General features: G+C 50.0%; 2 protein-coding genes and 1 long non-coding RNA gene across 7 annotated transcripts in view; 1 reads left to right on the top strand and 2 right to left on the bottom strand.

Annotated features, from left to right (window-relative positions):
- CATSPER1 (cation channel sperm associated 1) lies at positions 1-8,685 on the bottom strand. 3 transcript variants are annotated; one of them, XM_059883097.1, is made up of 13 exons: positions 8,101-8,685; positions 7,252-7,624; positions 6,162-6,374; positions 5,293-5,406; positions 4,979-5,135; positions 4,637-4,728; positions 4,350-4,493; positions 4,117-4,180; positions 3,891-3,963; positions 3,695-3,755; positions 2,016-2,091; positions 297-411; positions 1-167 (listed from the first exon to the last, which is right to left on the bottom strand). In XM_059883097.1, the coding sequence occupies exons 1-13, from the start codon at positions 8,215-8,217 to the stop codon at positions 141-143; spliced, it is 1,626 nt and encodes a 541-aa protein (XP_059739080.1). In that variant the 5' UTR covers positions 8,218-8,685; the 3' UTR covers positions 1-140. The 3 variants fall into 3 exon arrangements, with proteins under 3 accessions (XP_059739080.1, XP_024843337.1, XP_024843338.1); XM_024987569.2 differs by having other exon boundaries at positions 7,252-8,685; XM_024987570.2 differs by lacking the exon at positions 5,293-5,406 and having other exon boundaries at positions 7,252-8,685.
- Positions 8,641-23,811, top strand: LOC132344209 (uncharacterized). The gene is made up of 2 exons (XR_009493370.1): positions 8,641-8,728; positions 21,234-23,811. It is a non-coding gene; the product is annotated as an uncharacterized lncRNA (long non-coding RNA).
- The window catches only part of GAL3ST3 (galactose-3-O-sulfotransferase 3), a 10,678-nt gene continuing 2,974 nt past the window's right edge, over positions 19,288-26,991 (bottom strand). The window contains exons 2-3 of one of the 3 annotated variants that reach the window (XM_005227106.4): positions 26,002-26,235; positions 19,288-20,978 (exon numbers count right to left, since the gene is read on the bottom strand). In XM_005227106.4, coding sequence (XP_005227163.1) covers positions 19,817-20,978; positions 26,002-26,123 — 1,284 coding nt within the window. In that variant the 5' untranslated portion in view covers positions 26,124-26,235 and the 3' untranslated portion in view covers positions 19,288-19,816. 3 annotated transcript variants of the gene reach the window in all.

Raw genomic sequence — 26,991 nt, forward strand, 5'->3', positions numbered from 1 at the left:
TGGGGTTTTAAAACTCTGTTGGCCACCTCCCCCAACTCCCACAGGCCCAGTGATCTTTCCAGTGGGTATGGGGACTTGGCCGGAGTTGGTGGACAGCCAGCCAGAGGCTGAAGTCTGGACCCAGGCTGCCTCTCTGGGGGTCACTTCCTGAAGTCCTCTTCTCCAGCCTGCGGGGGAGGGGGTGGGAAGTGATGGCGCCGGCCTCTGCTTCTGGGAGGCCCACACTGCTCTCACTCGGGCCACTTCCAGTGCCCCGCCCTCTCCACCTGGCTCCTCCCAGGTCCTGCCTGGTTCACCTCAAATGTGGTGTCCACAATCTCATCGATGACAGCGGCCTGGGAGCGGAACTTCAGCTGGTAATGCTCCACGCCAGCCACCAGCTGCAGGAAGTGGAACAGGGTCTCCAGCTGCCTGAGGGCGGTGGAGAGGGGGCAAAGCTGGGCCATCTCAGCCCCCAGAGCGCCTCCGCACCCCTCAACCCCCCACTCACAGCACCCTATGCCTCCATTTTCAGCCACGGCCAGCCCTTTTCTGTGTGGGCCCTCCATGGTGTATCTCATTTTCCACATATACCCTGCAGCCCCACCATCTGCCTGGGCCATGGAGAGTTCTGAGGATTGTTTACCTCCCAACCACCTGCCCCTGCATCCGTCCAACCTACCCCACCCTGACTCATGCACCCACTCAGCCACCTACTGGTACACTCGCCGGGCTATCTATCCATTGACTCACCCATGGGACCATCCCACCCTTTCCCTCTCTCACCTATCTCTCCATCCACCTGCTCTTCCCTGGCCCCACCCCCACCCCCACCCACTACCCATTCATTAACTCCTTCACTGCCAGCGTGCCTTATCAACCCAGCCATCAAACAACACTGAAATCGCTGAACATCGCGTGGTGCTTGGAGGACACAAACAAAAAAGAGACAGCTCCTGCCACAAGCAGCTCAGTCTGTGACAGAGCCAAGAAGGCAAACCCAGGGTGTTTACACCGGTGACAAGTGTAAACACAGGGCACTGAGGGACCCAGAGGAGGAAAACCTGACCCGGTACCAGGGTATCAGGAAAGGTTTCTGGAGGAAGCATCACTGGGCTGAGCTTGAAAGACACTTTGAGGGTTTGCTAAGCATAGACAGGGTTCCCAGCGCGCCCAGATCTGTGAACAGTGGGGAGTGTCCTGAGGACCAGGCGGGCTTCAAGGAAGAAGTTTTTAGAGGATGGATGAATTCAAGATGAAGACACTCAGGGAAGGTCAAAGTGAGGTGCCCCGACCTTAAGCAAAGGGAGGCAGGAGCCCTTATAAGGCTGCAAACTCAGAGAAGGCAGGAAAAGCCAAAACTTTTTTTTTTTAAACAAAGATCGCTAAGTAAATAAAAAGTAGAAGGAAGAAAGATTAAAACCAACAGGCAAAACAGCAACAAAAACAAAGACCACTCTCAGTGGAGGCGAAGGTGTGCCAATGGGGAAGAGTTTGGAGGCTGAGAAACCCCCAAAGAAAATATCACAGAGGAGTCAAGTCCCAGCCCACGCTAGGGGCTGAGGACCTGGGATGTGGAGGGCGGAGGGCAGCTGGGAGAGCAGCCAGGAGGTGAAATGACCAGGACTGGCTCTCAGTTCTTCCAGCTCTTGATCACCCATGCCTGCTGTCGGCAGCCAGAGAACATCCCAGCAGAGAGAACAGGGCAGGCAAAGGCCTGAAGGTGGACACGTATGTGCTGTGCTGTGCATAAAGCCAGGATGGGCCAGGGCGATGAGGGGGTGCCGTGATCACAGAGAGCTTGGGGCTCGAGCTCTGCCAACAGCAGAGAAGAGCCTGGAAGGCTGGTTCAGAGCCAGTCTAGATGAGGTGGGGCAGGCCTGGCTTTCCGGGAGAAGGCTCTCCTGAGAGCCAGGTGTCTGTGCCAAGGATCCCCGCCATGAGCACAGCCATGAGCCCGCAGCTGTCCGGGCCCAGTCGGCCCCCAGGCCTCTCCCCTCAGACCCGACACCTGCCCTCCCTTTGCATCTCCTTACTTCTCAGTCATGGCTCCAAACTTTTTCTCAATGAGCTGCTTCTGTATAGTGTGTTCACTTAGCACCTCTTTAGGCTCTGGATGTAGAGAAAGAAGGGGAACATCAAGCCCTTGTCCCCTTGTCCCCTTCTCCTCCTGCCTTCAGCTGAAGACAAGTTGCTAAGTAATCTGAGACAATTAATTCCTCTTTTTGTTTTAAGCTTTTTTTGCATTGAGTGCCCAAGATGGAGAGGACAGGTGAGGGGCCAGGTGACACTTGAGGGCCTTTAATCCTTTGGTGTTGATTATACTAAGAGTGGGATTCCGGAGTTCAGATTCTAAAGTTCTGAACATTTTTCAGCAGGAGGCAAAGCCATTGGCTCAAAATCTGTTCACCCAGAAAGTCAGATGTGTAAAAATAAACTCATACAGGAAACTTCATTTTTATAGACTCTCAATCCACTTTGAGTGACTCTGGACAAGCATGTATAATACCTGGACAAAAGCCTCAAGGACAGTTGAAATCATCTCATATAAGACCAACTGCTATAAACTTTGTACATTATTAACAGAAATGAATGTTCGGTGAATTGTAATGTGGCTAGATCTCAGAGATTTCCGGGAGAAATATCAATAACCTCAGATATGCAGATAACACCACCCTTATGGCAGAAAGCAAAGAACTAAAGAGCCTTTTGATGAAAGTGAAAGAGGGGAGTGAAAAAGTTGCCTTAAAACTCAACATTCAAAAAACCAAGGTCATGGCATCTGGACCTATCACCTCATGGCAAACAGATGGGGAAACAATGGAAGCAGTGACAGTCATTATTTGGGGGGGGGGGCTCCAAAATCACTGCAGGTGGTGACTGCAGCCACGAAATTAAAAGACGCTTACTCCTTGTAAGAAAAGTTATGACCAACCTAGACAGCATATTAAAAAGCAGAGACATTACTTTGCCAACAAAAGTCCATCTAGTCAAAGCAACGGTTTTTCCAGTAATCATGTATGGATGTAAGAGCTGGACTATAAAGAAAGCTGAGCGCTGAAGAATTGATGCTTTTGAACTGTGGTGTTGGAGAAGACTCTGGAGAGTCCCTTGAACTGCAAGGAGATCCAACCAGTCCATCCTAAAGGAAATCAGTCCTGAATATTCACTGGAAGGACTGATGCTGAAGCTGAAACTCCAATACTTTGGCCACCTGATGTGAAAAACTGACTCTTTGGAAAAGACCCTGATGCTGGGGAAGATTGAGGGCAGGAGAAGAAGGGGACGACAGAGGATGGATGAGATGGTCTGATGGCATCACTGACTCGATGGACATGATTTTGAGTAAACTTTGGGAGTTGGTGATGGACAGGGAGGCCTGGCGTTCTGCAGTCCGTGGGGCTACAAGGAGTTGAACACGACTAAGCAACTGAACTGAACTGAATGTGGCTAGTTAGTTGTTTTGTAAATGGGTCTTTCAAGAATTGACTATCAGTGTGGCGGACAGTCATGGAGTTCTTTGGACCAAAGTTCTAAGCTCTGAAAATTCTCCTGATTGGACAGGACTTGGCGCTTTCACTCCTGGGACCTGGGTTTGATACCTGGTCAGGAAACTGAGATCTTGCAAACCACCCAGTGTGGCCAAAAATAAATAAATAAGTAAAGTTGGTCCTGGCACTCTCTGTCTGTCAGGGAAGAAGTGGGGTGCTGGTACCTGCTTCCATGAGCTTCGTCACTGAGTCATCCAGCAGCTTTTCATGGAGCTCAGCCGCCTTCTGCAAAGAAGAGGCTTCCATTCTGCCAGAGCCCCATGTCTGCCTGTCCCAGAGCACTCTCCACCCTTCCCTGCGGCTTCTGTGCCCCCTCCCCGTGTCTTCCCAATGGGTCCACCCACTCCATCCCCTCACTACCTCCTGCTTCTCTTTCTCCAGGCCTTTGAGCAGTGCCATCTGGAAGTTATCCACCAGGACAGCAATCACCAGGCTGGGGCAAGAGACAGGAGGGGGCTGGAGGGGAGACTGCACCCTCCTCTGGGTTCGTGGTGGCAAAACCATAGTGAAAGGAGCACAGAGGGGGTGCCCCTGGGGTGAGGTTGGGGGGTGTAAAGCTGGGGCATGCAGGGGGGCGGGTCCTCACTTGAGGAAGATGAAGTACTGGATGATGATATAGATCATGAGAATGGGGATGATGTACCAGGCGCCTGGAAGAGACGGGGTGGGCTCCTTTGAGCTTTGAGTCCCTTGCCGATCCTCACCACACCCCCGTCAGCGCAGCTCAGAAGCCCCACTTGGCAGATGGGATAACTGAGCCCTCAAGGTCTGCCTACCCAGACAGTCCCTGCCCTCCACCCAGCCTGAGGCCTGCCCTACCCTGGGCCCGGCTGTCCAGGTAGATGAGGGACCAGTCGTCCAGGGTGAGCATGGTGAAGAGCGTGAAGATGGTGGTGAAGATGTTCTGGAAGCGTTTGGGGTCAGAGTAGCGGAACAGTGCCCGGAGTACCACAGAGAACAGGACTGGCTGTTGAGGACCAAACCTGGCTCACGGGGTCCTCTCCCCCCTCTTCCTCTCCCCTCACCACCCCCAACTTCTGATTCCGCCTCACCACTCTGTCCATGACAGCACCTCATGCTCCCACCCAGCCCCACGACATGGATACAGAGGCAGGTAAACATGAGGATGAGGATGGCGGTGATGGATGGCAAGGACCGGGCCAGGGTCCCGGTCACTTCCTGGAGGTTGGTCAGGAATCTGTGGGCAGAGTTCGAGACAGAGGCTGTGTCAGTGGGGTGGGAGTCTATGCCCAGAAACCGATGGTGATGACAGATTTCAGACTGCTGATGACTGAGGCGGTAGGTCCCTGGTTTGCTAGTTACTTTGCAGAGGGTCCCAGCCCCTCTCTGGAAAATAAGAGACTGAGCCTAGTGAAAGGCAGGAGACTCATAAGAAAAGCATTCTGGGAATCTACAGCCTTGTCATGGGCAGCTGTGGTCCTGCTAACCTGAGCCTCCGAAGGACTCGGATCGCCCGCAAGGCTCGCAGGGTCTTAAAGACCCTGAAGATGCGGAAGACGCTTTGGTTGTGGATTGCACGTGTGGAGGACGAGTTGACCTGAATGAGCACGAAATCCAGTGTACCCACGACCATGATGAAGAAATCTGCAGACACAGGGGTGCCTGGGTGTCACAGACTGCTGCCCAGGCCCCGTGCCCAGGCCCACAGCCCTTCCAGCACCAACACCCCCTGCTTTTGTCACCTCTGGGCAGTTCAGGGGCTCCCGCTACACACAGACATCCAGGCCCCATCTCTACCCACCCAGGTTGTTCCAGGGGTCCAAAAAATACGCGAGGCCCAGAGCAATGATTTTGAGCACAGCTTCCACCATGTAGATGGAGAGGAAGATGTAGTCCAAAGCCGTGAAGTACCACTCTGTGAGGACACGGGGTGGGGAGGAAGGAGGGAGCCCTCGCTTAGGCCCACCCCTGCCCCCAGCAGCCCAGCCCTTGCCTCCTCCTCCTCCCTGGAACCTCACTTGCAAGCAGCCATTTAGGGAGAAGCTGGCTCTGTCCAATGGCTGTGTGTCTCAACTGCTCTGTGCCTCACTTTCCTCATCTATGAAATGGTGATAATAACAGTCTGCCTGATAGAATTTTCATGAGAATTAAATGCACTTCACATAGTAAAGGGCTTCCAAGGGAGCCTTAAACTGCTTGCAAGAAACATCAGCCCACTCTTCTTCTCTCCTTAGTTTATGGGTCCTGTGGCAGGTCCTCTCCTTCACTCTGCTCCCTGGAGTTTTAAGGACGCTCTTCCCAGCTTTCCCAGCCTCCTCCCTCCAGGGTCTCCTGGCCTCCAGGGCCTCCTGACCCGTCCAGCGGACATGGGTTCTGGGCATCCTTCCTGCGCAAAAATCAACGTACTTAGAGCTGATGCGCCACCTGGTGGCTGTACTTGCAAACAGCACACACTCAAGCTTAGAAGACCCTCCTGTCTCTGGTGGTCTGGTTGACTTCAGCAAAACTCTCTGAGCCTCACTCTAACTGCTGCGCAATGTCGCCCATCTCCCAGGGTGAGGATCAAATGGGCTAAGTTGTTTAAATCACCAGGAACTTGGTCAGGCTCACAGGAGGCCCAGACCAACATCAACGGCCTTCTCTACGTGAACAGGGCTCCCTGGCTCTTACCGCCCCGGACCTCGACTTCGGCGAAGGTCTGAGCCACAAGCATGATGGTGTTGAGGCAGACGATGAAGATGATGAAGGTTTCAAAGGCCAGGGAGTCAACCAGTTTCCTGAGCATTCTCCGAAGACCCCAAATGAGCTGGCTTAATTTTTCCCACAACCAATACAAGAAGTCCGAAGAGTGCACCTTCTTGTGGGTCCGTAGGGCTCGGCCAACTGTAAGGGGGCCAGAAAGGCAAGTTCTTGGGGGCAAGGGACCCAGGGTTCTGGGCACCCTCCCAGGCCTGCCTGCTGTCAGCTCACTCAGGGGCAGGCATGCTTGTCCTGCACTGGTATAGAAGCCAAGGCTTGACCCTGCCTTGCAGGTGCCAGTCTGCTTGGGATTTGAGCATATTTCAGGGGCTCAGGCTCTTACACTCCATGCTTTTTACTCACATGGCAGCTTACACATGGAAGACCCAGTCTTCCTCGCCACCCCATCCTCTTGGTAACCTCGGCCTCTCCCCATAAGATGCTTCTGATATATCTTCCCCCCCTTAACTGCCTTCTCTTCCACAAACAGACACAAATCCCTTGCTTCTTGTTCAAGAAGCTAATGCCATGTCTACTAGGGAACAATTTGGGGAGGATTATATATTAACAGGCAAGGTTCTCCCTGCCCTCCAACGAGGCCCTCGTTCAGGCACTGGTTCTTCCCTCTGTCCTCAAGAAGGTCACAGTTTAGTGGGGAAAATGGACAAACAGCATCCAGAATGCTGTTCTGATACAGATGATGGACCCCTTCACTGGGCAGTCTGGGTTTGGTTGTATAAGTGACCTACACCAGCTTTCACATTCAATAATAGGAGACATTTGAGAAGTGAACACGAGAATGAAGAAGACAGTGACTGAATGAACCAACAACTGATGCCTGAAGAGGTGCCTAATTCCAGGAATAAAAAATTGGAGGATGAACGGTCAGGCGCGTGAAGAGCCAGTGGACTACACCAGCAGGGGAGAGCGAGCCTTGTGAAGGACACGCCAGGCCTGACTCAGGTCTGGAACCTGGGCCAGGCAGCTGGAGTTGGGGGTGAGGGGTGAGCTCAAGACGCACCTTTGCGCTTCTGAACGTGCTCGTCTTCTTCAGGGCAGCTTTCCGAGGTTTTGGAGGAGGAGTCCTGAGGATAGACTTTGTTGGAGGTCTCGGAGGGGTGTGAGTTCACTGTACTAAGAGAACGAGCCAAGCTGAAGGCTGAGCTCTTTCGGTCTGGCTTGCTGGGCTGGAAGACCGCTGGACGAGAATAGGCAGAGCTGAGGGAGCCTAAGGTCACGGCGTGGGGCGTGTATGAGCCAAAGAGTTGGGAGCTTCCATGACGGTACTCCCCATGGTGCTGATCTCGGTGGGGGTAATCATGAGGATGTGTGCCATGCTGGTGCTCCCTGTGCTGGTGCTCTCTGTGGTGGTGTTCGCCGTGGTGAGGTGGGCCCTGGTGGTAGGACATCATGGAGGTAGGCCTTCTGTGGTGGTGCCCACCATGATGATAGGCCTCACTGAGGTGGGAGCGGCTACTAGATTGCGTGGAGTCCTTATGGTGGTAAGCCTCACTTTGGCGATGGAGCCCACTATAGTCAGGAACCTCAGCGTGGTGATGAAACCCACCATGGTGGTTGGGCTCCCTGTGTTGGCGGGACCTCCCATGGTGTCTCCTGCTACCATGGTGATGCTCATTGTCAAAGTGGTCCTCACCATAGGATTGGTGGGAGATGAGAGTGTCCCGGGAAGGATCCTGGGAAAGGGATGTGGAGCCATGGTCTACACCATGATGGTGGGACTCACCATGATTGGGGGAGTGATAGGAGCGGTGGGCATGGTGGGAGAAGACATTGCTATGGAAGTCTTGGAATTCATCAGGGTGGTGAGGTCCACCACGATGATGGGATAAGCCATGATGGTGGGACTCACCATGGTGACGGGATGCACCTTGGTGATGGTGGTGAACTCCACCGTGGCCTGGCCTATGGTATGGGGTTGATGAGCTAGGGTGAGACAACACATCTGAGTTGTCAGTGTCTGCTTCATTTTGAGCCTTTGCAGACATGGAAGATTGATCTGAGACTATGCTGGGAACCCTGGAATGAGGAAAGCTTAACACATGGGCCCAAAAGAGCCCTTCCTGGATAACCTGTCTCGCCTAATCACCTAACCATCAGACGGGGCTTCTAGGAAAGCCTGACTTCTTATGGAATTCTCCCCTCTATGATGTCACAGGCAGACCTCTACCCAGGCCTAATTCCCAAATGCCTCCTCCTGAGCTACAGTTCAGGATCAAGGATCATTGTGTCCAACTCTTCACTGTAAAAGGAGGAAACTGAGGTCAAGAAGGGGAAGGGACTGGCCCAAGGTGACCCAGTAGGTCAATGGCAAAGCTGGACAAAGGATTTCAGGGTGACATCAGAGGCCCAGCAGTTGCTTTAAATCTGTTACTGGAAAAAAAAAAAAAATCTTTAAGAAACCAGATGGTCCAGTTCCCAGTTGTACCTAGATACCAACTGGCTCTGAGGCTCAAACTGCCCACTTCCACTGTAAACAGGTATGTGACCTTGGTCTAGTTGCTTAATTTTCCTTTGTTTGTTCTTCCTCAGTTTGTTCTTCTATAAAATGGGGATAATAACACCTACCCACTCCAGCACTCTTGCCTGGAAAATCCCATGGACAGAGGGGCCTGGTAGGCTGCAGTCCATGGGGTCCCTAAGAGTTGGACACGACTGAGTGACTTCACTTTCACTTTTCACGTTCCTGCATTGGAGAAGGAAATGGCACCCCACTCCAGTATTCTTGCCTGTAGAATCCCAGGGACGGGGGAGCCTGGTGGGTTGCTGTCTGTGGGGTCGCACAGAGTCAGACACGACTGAAGTGACTTAGCAGCAGTAGCAGCATAGGGTCAAAAAAGTTAAGATATGTAAAGCTTACACTAATAGCACAACAAATGGTAATTAGCATCGTCATCCTTGTCTCAATGGTTGACAGTAATGGAAGCCTCCCTCTTGGGTTATTACTAAAATTAAACTAACAGCCAATATTTATTGAAGACCAGCTTTATGCACTTTAAATATAATTCTCACAATAACTCCACAGGATGGATAATATTACGCCCATTTTGTTTTATCCCAATTTGGAAATGCAGCTCAAAGAGTATAAACAAACTCTTCAATAAATAAGAACTTATAAAGTCAGCACTCATTTCAAACTTTCCACCATGCTGTCCTGTCTTCCTACTGAAATCCACCAGAATTCATTCATGACCAGCGCAGCTCTTCTGGAACTTTCAGGTTCCCACTTTGAGTATAGCTGTTTCCTCAGTGCTTGGTCATAGCCAAGTTCATAGTGCCATTGGGTACCAGGTGCCCAGTGATGAGATTATGGCCCTCACGGGGCTCAGTGTGCTGCCAGCAGCAGACAAGGAAAGAGTTTTTAATAGGACAGTTATTTCACAGTTCTGTTCTCCTCTTCCTCCCGGTACGTTCTCCCAAATAGACACGACATTTCCCAGTGTGCCTTGCATCTAGGCATGGCCAAAGAGTGAGAGCGGAAGCAGTGCAACAACTTCCGGGTCTTCAATTTAAGGCCTAGGATGTGGGCGCGTGTATTTCCACGCTTCTTTTGGGCTGGAGCGTGGATCAACCAGCAGACAGGAGTGATAGTCTAAGGCAGAGATTTGTGAGTTCTGCAGAACCACAGAATTTACTTGAGATGTTTCTAGGTTAGGGATTCTGTCTTGTGAAGAGAAAAAGAAATCAGCGTTATTTTTGAACCTCGTGTGCTGTGTGATGCCACCGGTTTCAGGGATGGACCCTAATGGAGCAGCCTCGGAACTCATTTGTGAGGGGTTGTTCAGCCCCGACTGCAGTGCTCAGTGAGTGGGGCCTTGCTCATTTTTCAGCATGAGATCAAGTCTGTCCATCACGTGTGAACATGCTGTTGCCTGGAGACGAGGAGGTGAAGATGGATGACCACACCCTTGTCCTCCGGGTTACCTCCCCATTACGCACGGCTGACTGACTTACACACTTTCTGATGTGGTAGAGAACGAGAGGAGGGACTTCCCTGGCGATCCAGTGGTTAGGACTGTGCGCTTCCACTGCACCTGGTGCTGCTTCGATCCCTGGCCAGGGAACCTAGATCCCACAAGCCAGGCATTGCAGTTAAAAAAAAAAAAAAAAAATCAGAGGAAATTTTTTCTAAAGAAATATTTTTTTTCCCATGACTTAGTGGCATTCCTACCCACTCCAGTATTCTTGGGCTTCCCTGGCACTCAGACGTAAAAAATCCGCCTGCAATGCAGGAGAGCTGGTTCGATCCTGGGTTAGGAAGATCCCCTGGAGGAGTGCATGGCAACCCACTGCAGCATTCCTGCCTGGAGAATCCCCATGGACAAAGGAAACTGGTGGGCTACAGTCCATGGGGTTGCAAAGATTTGGACCCAACTGAGAGACTTAGCACACACAGCGGCCTCCCTACCACTTTGCTGTTGATATGAACAATGTAAAACATGAATTATATGGGTTAGAAGTGAATTTCAGAATGATTTAATATTTTTTTGCGGGTTTCCTGTTATTATGATGCCCTTTTATTGTATATCTTATTAGCATTTGTGTTTTACAAAGGCGTCTAGTGATTCAAAGTGGTGATGTTTTATTATGAGGTGTGAAGTGAAAGAGGAGGAGCTTAGGACTGTAGACAAATCTGGTAGGCTTAGTGATGAAAAATTACGACTTACAAATGTAGCCCTGGCTTTAGCAAAATTGGAAAGAATTTAACTACAAATTACAGCCATTTGACAAATGTGCTAATTTTAATCTATGGTATCACAAAGCAAACAGATGAAGGCTTTTATAAGCCACATTTGTTATATTAAAAAGCCTCAAAGAACAAGTTATTTGTAACAGATCTATTGTTCAGAAAAAAAGAAACTAATAATGCTAGTGTGTAAAATTATATGAGTGAAATGTTAGTGCAAGATGCTCAACAAAAGAGTGGAAAGATTCTACTCTCAGAGGGAGCAACAACGAGACATACTGATGTCACATGATGCTGAAGACATTTTTTTTCTTGGTAATTAACTGAAAAAACAACAGATTCTTTATCCAGGCTGATGAGTCAACAGATTTCACTGACAAATGCCATTTCACCACTTGTAAGATTTGTAAGTGATGCCGATAATCAAGAAAAAATTTTTTTCTGCTGCAGCTTTTACAAACAACCAGACAAGATATGGTTAATGTTTTCCTCATATCTGGACTCAAAAGGTCTGTCTTAGAAGAACTGTCTTGGCATTAAAAAAATTGTTTTGGAGTCTAGCTGATTTACAATGTTGTATTAGTTTCTGCTGCATGCAGACTGAATCTGTTATATATATAAGCATGCATCCACTCTTTTTCAAATTTTTCCCATATAGGTGATTACAGAGTTTTGAATAGAGCTCCGTGTGCTATACAGTAGGTCCTTATTAGTCCTCTGTATTTTATATAGGAGTGTGTATATGTCAATCCCAGTCTCCCAATTTATCCTCTCCCCAGCCTCCTGGTCTTGGCATTTGAACCGATGGCATTTCCATCAAAAGTTGATTCCAGGACTTCCTTGGTGGTCCAGTGGTTAAGGGTTCACCTTGCAATACAGGAGACACTGATTCAGTCCCAGGTCCAGAAAGATCCCACATGCCATGGAGTGACTAAGCCCGAGCACCACAACTACTGAGCCTCTGTGCCCTACAGCCTGAACTCTGAAACAGAGAAGCCACTGCAATGAGAACTCCTTGCACTGCACCGAAGAGTAGCCTCCTCTTGCCACACTAGAGAAAGCCTGTGTGCAGCAGTGAAGACCCAGCGCAACCAAAAATAAATACATTTTTTAAAGTTGGCTCCGTGAGAGTTTTCACGGCTCATATGAAAACCCAAAACCAGTCAAAACTCAGCAAACAAAAACTTGATGTTGCCACGCACATTACTTTCTGTCCAGGGAGGTGCTGGTGTGAAAAACTGTCGGAGATGAAAAAAAGACTGATGCTGCAAAATGTTAGCCTGGTGAAACCAGGATTAGTTTACTTGAGAGTGTTTAAATTATGCTGTGATCATGATGCAGCAATTCACACCTGGTTATGCACCAAAAATACGGAAGGCAGAGACTCAAACAGGTATCTGTACACCTGTTTGTGGAGGCATTATTCACAGCAGCCAAGAGGTGGAAACAGCCTAAATGACCTTGGACAGATAAAGAGATAAACAAAATGTGGTTCATAGATACGATGGAATATTATTCAGCCTTAAAAAGAAAGGAAATTCTGACAACATACTACAATGTAGATGAACCCCAAAAACACTATGCTAAGTGAAATAAGCCAGACACAAAAGAACAAATATCATATGCTCCACTTTCATGAGTTACCCAGAATAGGAACAGTCCAGAAGGCTAAATAGTGGTTACCAGAGGTGGTGGGCAGAGGATGATGAAAAGTGAATGTTTACCGATGCGGAATTTCAGTTGGGGTGATGAAAACTTCTGGAGATGGACCGTGGTGATCAGTTATTCAACGTTGTGTGTGTACTCACTGCACTTGAACGGTACACTTGAAAAATGGTTAGAATGGGACTTCCCTGGTGGTCCAGTGGTTGACAGTCTGCCTGTCAATGCAGGGTACACAGATTGGATCCTTGCTCCAGGAACTAAGATCCCACGTGCCTTGGAGCAACTAAGCCCGAGCACCACAACTACTGAGCCCACATGCCGAAACTACCAGCTCCTGTGCCCAGAGCCCGTGCTCTGCAACAAGAGAAGCCGCTGCAGTGAGAAGCCTGGGCGCCGCTACAAAGAGCAGGCTCCACTTGACTTGCCACAATTGGAGAAAGCGCTCGCCCAGCAACGAGGACATAGCACAGCCATAAAGTAAATAAGTAAATAAACTTTTAAAAAATGGTTAAAATGGCAAATTTTATAAGTATTTTACCACAATCAATTTTTTTAATTAAACTGTGTGAAAACCAGACAAAGAACACAGACACCTCTTATAAAGACGTATAGAGACCTGGTGGCTTCGCACTTTGCGAGGGGTCCATTGAGAACCACCAGTTTGGTTGGGGCAAGAGGCTGACCGCATCTATAGGATGGATTGTCTTATCCGACTAGTGAGGACTCTGGCACTGTTTGCCTTGTGATGAGCATTTACACAGGACATGAATAACTTCCCATTCTCTGAGCATTTTAAGACGCCATCCATGTGTAAAGCAACTATACTCCAGTAAAAATTAATTTAACAGAACACCAACAAAAAAGAAACCCCATGAGATAGTTTGTTGTCTTATGGGAGCAGAAAGAAAGAAGCCATCCACAGACCTCTTCCATAGACCATCATGTCATCGATTTCCCAGATGTGTTCTTTTCAAGTCTCTGCAAATGGCCAGCCCATCAGATATTGCTCGAGTCCATATAAACTGGCACCTTAGCCCTCCTTTCTTCCACACAAATGGATAACATGTGTATTGCCCAAAGCTCTGCCCACAGGGACCGTTTTTCTTCATCACCGTTTTTCAGGGCCAGCTCTGAACTGGGCTGTCCTGAGCAGACGTCCACTTCTGGCTGTCGCTGATTTACTTGTACAAAGCCTTCCAGAAATCAGACCTGTCCTTTCTCCTCCTCCCCTTGGAGCCTTTGAGTATAAACCGAGGTGAAACTGTAGAAACTGACGCCATGGGAATCGGAACCAGCTGCTCATGTAGTTATTTGTGCCTTCTGGATCAGTTTGGGCCCAGTATCGGATATAGCACTTCAATTTCTTTTATTTATTTGACTGCCTCCGGTCTCAGTCGCAGTACACGGGATCTTCGTTGCATCACGAAGGATCTTTGGTTCCGACACGTGGACTCAAGTTGTGGAGCATGGGCTCAGTAGTTGTGGCCTGCAGGCTTGGTTGCGCTGAGGCTTGTGGGATCTTCATTCTCCAACCAGGGATCGAACCCATGTCCCCTGCCTTGCAAGGCAGATTCTTAACCACTGGACCACGAGGGAAGTTTCTAATGAGATGCAACCGTGAAAATCCAGTTTCATGGTTCTGTAGGTCAGATAACACCCAGTTTATGATGAACACTTGGGTCTGATAATCACATGGTGTTCCATAAATCAGGCATTCAGCCTTTATTAAGGCCCAGTAGCAAGCCAGAAACTGCTTTTGCAGAGATAGAATAGTTGTCAGCAGAGATAGCATGACCAAGATTCCAGAGGTCTTAGCAGTGATCCTCCTGTTGGGGGTTGCCAGAGATGCCACATGGAGTCTTTGGCTGACACCTAAGTCAGACATGTGGATCTACTAGGCATAGTGCCCAAGTGGTAGGCAGCTTGCACCACAGCCTGGGCACTTGAAGAGCTTTTTTGAGATTCAGATAGAACATTGTCAGATTTACAGGTTACCCAGAAATTGAGTGAAAACAACTTGTGATCTGTGTTGACTCCAAAACCCAAAAGGCACACCACACACTGCTCCTCTTTGTTTGTGGCATATGATAGAAGTGACAGCAACTCGTCTCTCACATTAGAAGAGATATGCAACATTCCGCAGCCCTCTGGACCGCTGGAAACTTTCCCGATGTGGCAGGCCCTCGAATTTTCATCTCCAACTCTCTGGCACACATATGTCTAGGGCACCTAAGGGGATTGTTGTTTCCTGCTCATCGTGTCCAGTTAGCATAATGGCATCAACTGAGTGTGTTCTCTGTGCTGGCAAGACTGTCAAAGTCCCTTTGGACCTAGCAGTTTGCAGGAGAATGGCAATAATCTAAGGACAAGACAGTAAAGGTATACTGTTAGCTTTGCTAGGTAAAAGCAAAGTGTAATTTCCTATACCCATGGGAATATAAGAGAAAGCTAGTTCAATAGCAGTTGCTGCTGGGGCTTATTGATTTTCTCCAATAAAGATCTCAAATCTAGAATTGCAGCAGTGTGGGATTTCCCTTAACCACTTGGTCAGTTGGTTAAGACTCTGAACTCCCAATGCAGGGAGCCTGGGTTCAATCCCCAGTCAGGGAACTAGATCCCACATACTGGAACTGAAAGATCGCATGCCAAATAGAGACTGAAGATCCTGTGTGCTGTGGCTAAGACCCAGCACAACCAAAAAGATGCATAAATACATTTAAAAAATATTTTGTTGTTGTTGTTCAGTCACTAAGTGGTGTCCAAATCTTTGTGACCCGATGGACTGCAGCATGCCAGGCTTCCCTGTCCTTCACTGTCTCCCTGAGTTTGCTCAAACTCATGTCCATTGTTCAACGATGCCATCCAACCATCATATCCCCTTCTCCTGCCCTCAATCTTTCCCAGCATCTGGGTCTTTTCCAATGAGTCAGCTCTTCACATCAGGTGGCTAAAGTATTGGAGCTTCAGCATCGGTCCTTCCAATTAATATTCAGGGTTGATTTCTTTTAGGGTTGACTGGTTGGATCTCCTTTCTGTCCAAGGGACTCTCATGAGTCTTCTTCGGCACCACAGTTTGAAAGCATCAGTTCTTTGGTACTCAGCCTTCTTTATGGTTTAAAATAGAATTGCAGCTGTTATTGGCATTGCCACACTAAGTTTGCTTTTTCCACCTGCAAACAGGTAGGAATATGACTGGCATCACCGCCACTCTTGCATCTCTCAAACCCTTAATGGTGGCACTCATCTCTGTGGGTTCTTCAGGGTTGTGGTGTAAGCTGGTGTACAACTTGGCGGAGGAGGGGACAACCCCAGGGCTTTCCTTTTGGTCCTCATTCCCATATTCGTCCACACTGCAGTGGCAGGGAACCGATGGGAGTCTGCCAGCTACTGAGCACTCATCTCACAATCAATTCTGGGACGGGGGAAACAACCACAGCATGAAGCTGAGGGCCTCAGGAATGTGACCTTTCATCTCGAAAATCCTTTGGTGCTAATTGGTCTCCATGGGTAATAATTTTCAAATTAACATCTGAAACTGCGGTGAATTTGTACTGTGTCATTTTAACTAAGCTGGATCTATTTCCCAGAATTCTCTTCCCTGCATAGTTCTGTTAATGTGGCCTACAAGTGACATTTTGTGTAAGATTTGGAAAGTAAAGTGAAACAGGAGTTGCATCCTTTTTTCCATGAGGCAGGTTGGTGCAGGGGCCCCGGAAGTGGTGGCACCTCTCTCGCAGTGACCCTCACTTGCTGGCTCAGCATGTTGGCATCGGGCAATAGCTGGGTCCACATTTCCTCCTGCTTCTGCTCTTGTTCCAGGCACACGTTCAGCTCCCAGATAGAGTGCCAGCTTCTCCTGTGAACCGTCTGCTTCATTCAAGTTAGAGGCTTAGGTGCAATGAGAGATTGACTGGGTTCTGGTCCATCCTGTGGGTGCTAGCTAGTCCTCACAGGTGCCAGTCTGTTCTTGCTTCCCTCACCTCGCATCACATGCTTTCCAACAGTCTGCCTGCTGTCTCTGAGCTCCAGCACCAGAAACAAACACAGCAGTCTTCTATGATCAGCTCTCACAATTACGCAGGGTCTTATCCCTAGGATACATCTTGACTACACGTAATCGTTCCCAGTAATTTTGTTTCTCTGATTAAATCCTGGCTGATACAGTAACTTAATTTTTTTAAATGTTTATATTTATTCGTTTGTTTTTGGCTGTGCTGGGTCTTCATTGCTGCAGGGGCTACTCTCTAGTCGCAGTGCAGTGCAGAGCTTCTCTTGTACAGAGCACAGGCTCTAGAGCCTGCAGGCCTCAGGAGTTGGGGCACAAGGGCTCAGTCGTTGTGGCTCACGGGCTTCATTGCCCCTCAGGATGTGGAATCTTTGGGGCCACACCACGTGGTTTGTGGGACCTTAGTGCCCCAACCAGGGATTGAACCTGTTTACAGAATTTTGATCTCTATGACTCTTGTAGGTAAAAAATAGGTTCAGTTCAGTTCAGTTGCTCAGTCATGTCCGACTCTTTGCAACCCCATGGACTGCAGCACACCAGGCTTCCCTGTCCATCACCAACTCCCAGAGCTTACTCAAACTCATGTCCATCGTGATGGTGATGCCATCCAGCCATCTCACCCTCTGTCGTCCCCTTCTCCTCCTGCCTTCAATCTTTCCCAGCATCAGGGTCTTTTCCAGTGAGTCAGTTCTTTGCATCAGGTGGCCCAAGTATTGGAGTTTCAGCTTCCGCATCAGTCCTTTCAATGAATATTCAGGACTGATTTCCTTTAGGATGGACTGGTTGGATCTCCTTGCAGTCCAAGGGACTCTCAAGAGTCTTCTCCAACACCACAGTTCAAAAGCATCAATTCTTCGGCGCTCAGCTTTCTTTATAGTCCAATTCTCATATCCATACGTGAGTACTGGAAAAACATAACTTTGACTATACGGACCTTTGTTGGCAAAACAATGTCTCTGCTTTCTAATATGCTGTCTAGGTTGGTCATAACTTTCCTTCTAAGGAGCAAGCATCTTTTGATTTCATGGATGCAGTCACCATCTGCAGTGATTTTGGAGCCCCCCCAAAATAAAGTCTGTTACTGTTTGCACTGTTTCCCCATCTATTTGCCATGAAGTGATGGGACCAGATGCCATGATCTTAGTTTTCTGAAAGTTGAGTTTTAAGCCAACTTTTCGACTCTCCTCTTTCACTTTCATCAAGAGGCTCTTTAGTTCTTGTTCGATTTTTGCCAAAAGGGTAGTGTCATCTGCATATTTGAGGTAACTGATATTTCTCCTGGCAATCTTGATTCAAGCTTGTGCTTCATCCAGCTCAGCATTTCTCATGATATACTCTGCATGTAAGTTAAATAAGCAGGGTGACAATATACAGCCTTGATGTACTCCATTCCCTATTTGGAATCAGTCTGTTTTTCCATGTCCAGTTCTAACTGTTGCTTCTTGACCTGCATACGGATTTCTCAGGAGGCAGGTCAGGTGGTCTGGTATTTCCATCTCTTGAAGAAAATTAAAAAACACTTGCTCCTTGGAAGGAATTATTAAAAAACAGAGAAATCACTTGTTGACAAAGGTCCATACAGTCAAAGCTATGGTTTTTCCAGTAGTTATGTACAGATATGAGATTTGGACCATAAAGAAGATTGAGTGCTGAAGAATTGATGCTTTCCAATTACGGTGTTGGAGAAGACTCTTGAGAGGCTCTTGGACTGCAAGGAGATCAAACCAGTCAGTCCTAAAGGAAATCAACTTGAATATTCATTGGAAGGACTGTCACTGAAGCTCCAAGAGTTTGGCCACTTGATTCAAAGAGCCGACTCACTGGAAAAGACCCTGAAGCTGCGAAAGATTGTACGCAAAAGGAGAAAGGGGTGGCAGAGAATGAGATGGTTAGATAGCATCACTGTCTTAATGCATTTGAATTTGAGCAAACTCCTGAGATAGTGGAGGACACAGGAGCCTGGTGTGCTGCAGTCATGAAAAGAGCCAGACAGGACTTAGCGACTGAACAACAGTCTCTTGAGAGATTTCTCTGGTCTTTAATCTGGCCTCAGGTGGTCTTCTCTGGAATGAAGAATGCTGATAGCTGCCATTTATTGGAGGTTTTAATTCTATAGAAAGTGAAAGTGAAGTCGCTCAGTCACGTCCGACTCTTTGCGACCCCGTGGACTGTAGCCCACCAGGCTCCTCCGTCCATGGGATTCTCCAGGCAAGAATACTAGAGTGGGTTGCCATTTCCTTCTCCAAAGGATCTTCCCGATCCAGGGATCGAACCCAGGTCTCCCGCACTGCAGGCAGATGCTTTAACCTCTGAGCCACCTGGGAAGCCTTTAATTCTATAAAGAGCTCAAAAGATACCATTATGTGTATCCCTTGAGGTAGAACCAGGACCCTGCCCCCAGGCTGCTGCTCCTCTCTTGTCTCTGCATCCTCTATCTTGTTTGATGAGCAACTGTTGAAATCTGCCCTTTGGAACTCAGGGAAGGTCATGGAGGCTGGAGTCTGCTGCTTCAAACAAGAAACAGGAGACATGGAATGGCTTTTATGTCCAGGAGCCCCACAAGATCCTGCTCGGTTTCACTGGGTCCCCATTCTCATGGTAACAGCCACATCTATCCTTAGGCATCTGCCTCATCCTCAAAAGAGGGGGGAACTGGCTTTTAATGACTGACATACAACATGCACATTTTAAAATATTTTATTTAAAAAAGGAAAACCAACCAAACAAAAGGCCCACCCCAAGAACTTTTGGTTCTGGGGGTCTGGGAGCAGCTTAGGTCTGTTAGGAGGGTGGAACCTGGAAGACGGACAGTGTGGGGGCCTGACCCCTGGCAGGAAGAGCAAGAGCCGGGGACGCTGACAGGCAGAGTAGCCTTTCCCAGAGCTCAGCCCCTCTCTGTGGCATGGACTCATCCACTTGGAAAAGATAGGTGGGGGGATCCTCAATCCCCTTAAGAAGGCAGGGTGGGCAGTTCTGAATGGGCCTTTAAATCTCTTGGCAAAGCCACCAACCAGTTAGGACAAAGGAGAGAGTGGCCCGGGGTTCGATTGGGCCTACACCTTCCTGGGAGCTGGGCTCAAACAGGGAGATGCGCCTCCACTTACTGCTGCAGCCCCTCTCGGGAGAAAGGGCCCTGAGGCGGTGGGACCCAGAGGCAGCCCTAGGAGAGAGCCTGGTGGGCAGGTCAGGAGCCAGATTCCCACCGGGAGCTCAGTGGCCTGGGCGCAGCGCCCGGATGGGCCGAGGAGGGGGGTTGTCTAGGACCGGTTCGGGCCGGAGGCGCATGCCTCCTCGGCGCTTCTGCTTGCGCAGCAGGTAGCTTGAGTACTGCACCTCAGGCATGGCCAGCTTGAGGCAGGCCTCGGTGGCTGGACCGGCGCGGCCGCTGGGCAGGTCGTAGCCCATGATGTCCACCTTGCGGCTGGGCTGCCACGGCTGCAGCTGCTTGGTGCGGATCTGGGCCGCGGGCCGCAACACCGGCTCGTCGCCAAAGCAACGCCGCAGCAGGCGCTCTCGGGCCTCGCGCAACTCGCGCGCCTCGCGCTCCACGCAGGCGCGGCCAGCACTCGCCACGCGGCGCCAGAAGGTGGCGTTGAAGTGGTCGTAGAGGCCGGCGTCGAGCGCGTTCCAGGCGCGCGCAGCCTGCGCGAGCGCCGCGGGGATGGCGGCGAGGCGCGAGCTGGCGGCGCGCGCGTTGAGCCTGGCGTAGAGCACATCGTCCAGGTCCCAGGCCAGCAGGCGCCGCAGCAGCACGAGCGACTCGTCGAAGTACTCGGCGATCATGACGAGCGAGAAAACCTCCTCCACCTGGCGGATGAGGCCCGCCAGGTAGGCGTCGTCGTCGCGGGGGCTGCGCTCGTTGTCGCCTCCCAGGTCGTAGGCCAGGGTGTTGTGCGCGAACATGGCGAAGTGCTCGCCCGCGCGGTAGTAGGCCTCGGGCGCGCGCAGGAAGGCCTCGAGCGACGCGTTGGGCACGCGCCGGAAGGCGGGGCAGTACTGGTTGTAGTAGCTGAAGAGCGACTCGAACATGGCGGCCGGCTCGCGCAGGATGGTGACGTAGACGGTGCCGGGCGGCATGAGGCGCTGCAGCTCCGCGCGGTCGAAGCGCAGGTGGCTGGCCAGCACGTGCGGCGGCCGCGTGGCCGGGTGCACGAAGTGCGCCGAGAAGTTACGCGGGTAGCAGAACTGATGCTCGCAGCTCGGGTGCGGCAGGGCCACCGTCAGGTTGTGGCGCTCGGCGAAACGGAACAGGATGTTCTGCACCGTCGTGCCCGCAGTCTTGTGCGTCTTCAGAAAGGCCACGGTCATGTGCTTGGGGCGCGGCGGAGAGTCCTGCAGAGGCGGGCAGCTCAGAGGGAACAGCTTGGGGTACCTGCAGGGCCCCGGGGTGTGCAGGGAGGAGGGTGTGAGAAGGGTGCCGCTTGACCCGGCCTCTCCCCAAGGATGCTGGGGATGGGCCCAGGGCTTTACCCACGAAACAGTACACACACGCATGGTACGGGCATCTAAGATGACCACCCCCAGGGAGTCCCTGTGAGAGGGTAACAGGCAGGAAGGCCAAGGGTCTCCAAACGGAGGAAATAGGCTGCAAGTGTCAGATATATATATATATTTTTAATCTCTCTAGTGTCTGCCTACAATGTGGGAGACCGGATTCGATCCCTGGGTCAGGAAGGTCCCCTGGAGAAGAAAATGGCAACCCACTCCAGTATTCTTGCCTGGAAAATCCCATGGACGGAGGAGCCTGGTAAGCTACAGTCTATGGGATCACAAAGAGTTGAACAGGACTGAACTTCACTTTCACTTTAAGCAGCAGGAGGAAACCAACTAGTGTTACATTTTTTCCCCTTCTCTATACGCAGTTAAAAAGAGGTTTCTCTTAAAATACCTTGTTGCCATAATGACACCTGGTTCCACCTGAACTTAACATTTCTTAAATCTTAAGCTAACCAATGCATTTTTTAATGGAAATGTTTGTCTTAAGCTATGTTAACGCACTACGCATTTACTCTAGACTCTATCTTCAAGTTGGTGCTGCCTAAAAGCTCAGATTTAGGCTCAGAACTGACTTGACAAACCAGTTTGTTATACTCAGACATTGTTCTCCTAATCTGTGTAAACGAAATTATTGTTTTTCCAGTAGTCATGTATGGATGTGAGAGTTGGACTATAAAGAAAGCTGAGCGCTGAAGAATTGATGCTTTTGAACTTGGTGTTGGAGAAGACTCTTGAGAGTCCCTTGGACTGCAAGGAAGTCCAACCAGTCCATCCTAAAGGAGATCAGTCCTGGGTGTTCATTGGTAGGACAGATGTGGAAGCTGAAACTCCAATACTTTGGCCACCTGATGCAAAGAACTGACTCCTTGGGAAAGACCCTAATGCTGGGGAAGGTTGAGGGCAGGAGGAGAAGGGGACGACAGAGGAAGAGATGGTTGGATAGCATCACTGACTTGATGGACATGAGTTTGTGTAAACTCCGGGAATTGGTGATGGACAGGGAGGGCTGGCATGTTTCGGTTCATGGAGTCGCAAAGAGTCAGACATGACTGAATGACTGAACTGAACTGAATCTGCGTTTCTACAAGATTCAAATCAATCGTTTTATGCCCTGGGATGACTCTCCTGGTGCCAAGATTATCTCAGAATACATCCTGTGGGTGAGGGGCCTGGTGCCATTCTCTGATTTTTGAGACATTCCTTTCTTTCATTAACAGACTGCTAGTAACTTCTCCTGGAGAAGGCAATGGCACCCCACTCCAGTACTCTTGCCTGGAAAATCCCATGGATGGAGGAGCATAGTAGGCTGCAGTCCATGGGGTCGCTAAGAGTCAGACACGACTGAGCGACTTCACTTTTACTTTTCACTTTCATGCATTGGAGAAGGAATTGGCAACCCACTCCAGTATTCTTGCCTGGAGAATCCCAGGGATGGGGGAACCTGGTGGGCTGCCGTCTATGGGGTCGCACAGAGTCGGACACGACTGAAGTGACTTAGCAGCAGCAGTAACTTCTCCCCTGGAGAAGGAAATAGCAACCCACTCCAGTATCCTTACCTGGAGAATCCCATGGACTGAGGAGCCTGATAGGCTATAGTCCACGGGGTCGCAAAGAGTCAGACACGACTGAGTGACTTTTTACTTTTACTTTTTACTTAGTAGCTACATAACATCCAGCTAAAGACTGGCAGGCAGGTATTTAGAATAGGGCAGAACTGGTGGGGTGTGACTTGTGAGATTACATTATAAAAAGATTATGGCACTGTCTTGGTGTCGTTCTCTCACTGTCTGTAGGGTAACTCATGCAGGGGGTGAGGGTGAGGTACCAGGCGGGAACAGCAGTCCCCAAGGAGCCAGGCCCTCAGTCCATCATCAACCTGCTTGAAGAACTGAAGCCTCCCCCAGCAACCACATACAGGAGCTTGTAAGGGGAGCCGTTCCAATCAGGGCTTCATATTAAACTGCCTTCTCCAACCACCAGCTTGACTGCAACTCCGTGAAAGGCCTCGAACCAGAGGCATCCAGCTAGGGCAAGCCTGAATTCCTCACCCACAGGAGTGAGATAATAAATGTTTGATGTTTTCAGCCTCTTAAGTTTTGTGGTATTTGGTTACCCATAAAAAATAATACAAGGACAGCCATTCCCCTGCTGGTCCAGTGGTTAAGAATCTGGCTGCCAATGCAGGGGACACAGGTTCGATCCCTGGTCTGGGAAGATCCCACATGCTGCTAAGCAACTAAGCCCCTGTGCCACGACTGCCAGGCCTGTGCTCTAGAGCCCCCGAGCCACAACCACTGAAGCCTGCACACCTAGAGCCAGTGTTCTGCAATCAGAGAAGCCACCTCAACCAGAAGCCTGTGCGCTGCAACTAGAGGAAGCCTGTGTGCAGCATGAAGGCCAGCACAGCCAAGCAAGTAAACCCTTAGTGTTTTCAAAAAGCAAAATAAAATAATACAGGGACAAAGGCCCTTGGGGACCCTTGAGGAATTCCACTTTACAGGTGTACAAACTGAAGAACAGGAGGAGGAACATCATTTCTGTAAGTCCAGAAACTCAGATAAAATCGCCAAATCCTCTTGCTGTCTGTTGTCTTTCTCATTTTTATCTTCCCACTGGCTCTTCATTTCATTGGAAAGACCCTGATGCTGGGAAGGATTGAGGGCAGGAGAAGGCAACAGAGGATGAGATGGTTGGATAGTGTCACCAACTCAATGGACATGAGTTTGAGCAAACTATGGGAGATAGTGAAGGACAGGGAAGCCTGGCGTGCTGCATTCCACGGGGTCGCAAAGAGTTGGACGTTACTTAGCGACTGAACAACAGGCTCCTCACATTGTAGATGAGTGGCAGGGACTCTGAAGCAACTTGTTACATGATTCCATCAAGTCCTCTGGAACCTCATTCATTCATTCAGGTCGTTTTTTTGTTTGTTTAAGCATCTACTAATTTACTGTGTGCTAGGAACTGTTCTAGGCTCCAGAAATATAATAGTATAAAAAACATAATAATCCTAGCCTTCATGAAACTTTGATTTCCGTCTCCTTGTCCTTGAAACAAGGGTGTTCTAGGTGACCTGTAAGTTCACTCCAGACTTTGAGTCACTCTCCTGTTTCTTTTCTACCATGGAGAAGGCAGTGGCACCCCACTTCAGTACTCCTGCCTGGAAAATCCCATGGACGGAGGAGCCTGGTAGGCTGCAGTCCATGGGGTCACTAAGAGTCGGACACGACTGTGCGACTTCACTTTCAGTTTTCACTTTCATGCATTGGAGAAGGAAATGCCAACACACTCCAGTGTTCTTGCCTGGAGAATCACAGGGACGGGTGGGCTGCGGTTTCGGGTCGCACAGAGTCTGACACGACTGAATCGACTTAGCAGCAGCAGCAGCAGCAAGCATCAGGCAACAAGGGCAACTCTAAGCAGCCTTGAGGATGCTAGTGAGATTCCCTTTCTGGTTTGGGTTCAGGATGTCTACACAGATGCTCCATAAGACCAGAAAGGCATCTGGCAGGAGGGACTGGGCCCATTCACACTGTTCTCATGGATGACCATGTAGAGAATGGCAAACAGGTCCTGAGGGGGGCGCAGGGATTTATTTGGTTCACGAAGTGAGCCAGGAGCAGGGTCAGGGCTCCTATTCATCATCACATTGTATCCTGTGTCAGGGTGACTGGCAGGGTCACACATAGTGTCACTGTCATTTTCTAGATGAGCACACGGGCTCAGAGAAGTGAGGAGACTTGCCCAGAAAACTAGTAGTGTGAAGTTGTTTGCAGTCCTCTGGGAGTGTGTGGCTGAAGTACACTGATTCCATCACAGGCCCGCAGCACTACACCCTTCCTTTTCTGTGCAACTGCGCTTTAGCTTACTCATAAGTGCACTCAAGCCGGGTAAATTCCCTGTCAGACTTTATCCTTGCCTTCATCCCATGTGAAAACTGCAAGACTGCCTTTTGCTGATGCAGATAGTTAATGGCCACAAAACCCCCAACCCCCCACTCTGGGGTGGAGGACACCACTGCCTGTCTATCCATGGGGATGTACTCCTGTGTAGTCACATTCTGTTTTTAGCTTTTGCCCCCTTTAAATCTCTCTGTACCCCTTTCCATGCCACTGTGAATGCCTCTGGATCCTCCATCTACTAGATCCTTCCTGCCTGTATGTAACTTACCCATAATAAAGTTCTTAAGTGCAGTTTATATGGAGTTACCCACTTCTGTTTTTGATCTTAAAGTTCTTTTTCACTTCGTAGGATATTCAACCTCTCTGCCTCCCATCCACCAGGTACTCAGAAGTGATGGCAAGGGAAAGACTCGGGCTGGAATAGAATCTCAGCTTACACACTCAGGGCTTTCCTGACAGCTCAGTTGGTAAAGAATCCACCTGCAATGCATGAGACCAGTTTGATTCTTGGGTCGGGAAGATCTGCTGGAGAAGGGATAGTATTCTATTCCCACTCCAGTATTCTTGGGCTTCCCTTGTGGCTCAGCTGGTAAAGTATCCGCCTGCAATGCGGGAGACCTGGGTTCGATCCCTGGGTGGGAAGATGCCCTGGAGAAGGGAAAGGCTACCCACTCCAGTATTCTGGCCTGGAGAAATCCACGGACTACAGTCCATGGGGTCGCAAAATGTTGGACACGACTGAGCGACTTTCACATCCACATCCATTACACACAACACTTTCAGTGAAGTCCTTCCCAGGAAGGTTGTGTGGATCTAAAAAGAATGTAGGAAAGCGCTTTGAGAACACAGGAAAGAGCAAAGCCCAGCAGAAGATGGACTCCGGTCAGGTTTAAGGAACGAGAAGCGAGGAGAGCTCCCATCCGCTAACCCGGCCGCCGAGCTCTGGAGGAAGGCAATTCCCTGGCCCCGCCCCCTCACCGAGACCCCGCCCCTTACCAGCTGAGCTGCGCCCCCTGGTGGATGAGGAGGCTTAAGGTGCTGCATCCTAGCACCAGCAGCAGGATTTTCCTACGGCTCATCTTGGTGGCCTGCTGCAGGCGCTGGAAAATGGGCGGCATGATGGGGTACCCACCCCTGGATCAGCCAGGGCCTCACTATCCAGGACTCCCTTCGCCGGGACTCATGGGGGCTCCTGGGGCTCCGGTAGCAGGGCCAGTGTTCCTGTGAGGCCTGGCAGGAGAAGGAGGAAAACAGGTTTGTAGCGGGCAGAGGAGATGGGCGCCGAGCCCCAACAGGACTGTTGCAAATGAGCGCTACGAAGGGTGGGGTGCGCAGAGAGGCCAGGGAAGATCAGATTCCTACCTCCTGTTACCATGACCCTATCTCCACGGTGCTCCAGATAACTCAGTCTTGGGTGGAATTACAGGCTCTGGGGTCTGGCCAGCCCTTCAGGCTATAGCCACTCCCTCCCTTGAGCCAGGTCTCTGCTTCTCTGCCTGCCCCTAATTCGTCTTTGTCTCGTGGCCATTTATGTCGGTCTTAGCACCAGCGCCTGGCTTAGCCCAGAAGTCTCAGTTCAGGGTTTCCTCTCCTATAGGACTCCTTGCCTGACTGCTTCTTCAGCCAGGGGTTAGTCTTGACTCCCCAGACATTGAGCTCCTCAGAAACGCTGACCAGGTCTTCACCTTCTTGAGTCTCTGATATGAGAAAGAGGCTTATTATGTGTATTACACGACTGCACACTTAATTCCATCTAATCCTCGCTGCAGCCCTAACAGGTGTTCCCATTTTACAGACAAGGAAACTGAGGCTCTAAGGGCTGGTGTCACTTATCTGGGTCGCACAGCTGGTATTAGCAGGATCTGGATTCTGATCTGGTTCCAGATACTTCCAGCTCCAGAGTCCATGCCCTTAGACAGCTTGTGTGCCGCTTCCACAGAGAACTGATTTCCCCATCCCTGCCCCAGACTCTGCAATTCTGCATAC

Source organism: Bos taurus, chromosome 29 (genome assembly GCF_002263795.3).
Source record: "Bos taurus isolate L1 Dominette 01449 registration number 42190680 breed Hereford chromosome 29, ARS-UCD2.0, whole genome shotgun sequence".
NCBI lineage: Eukaryota > Metazoa > Chordata > Mammalia > Artiodactyla > Bovidae > Bos > Bos taurus.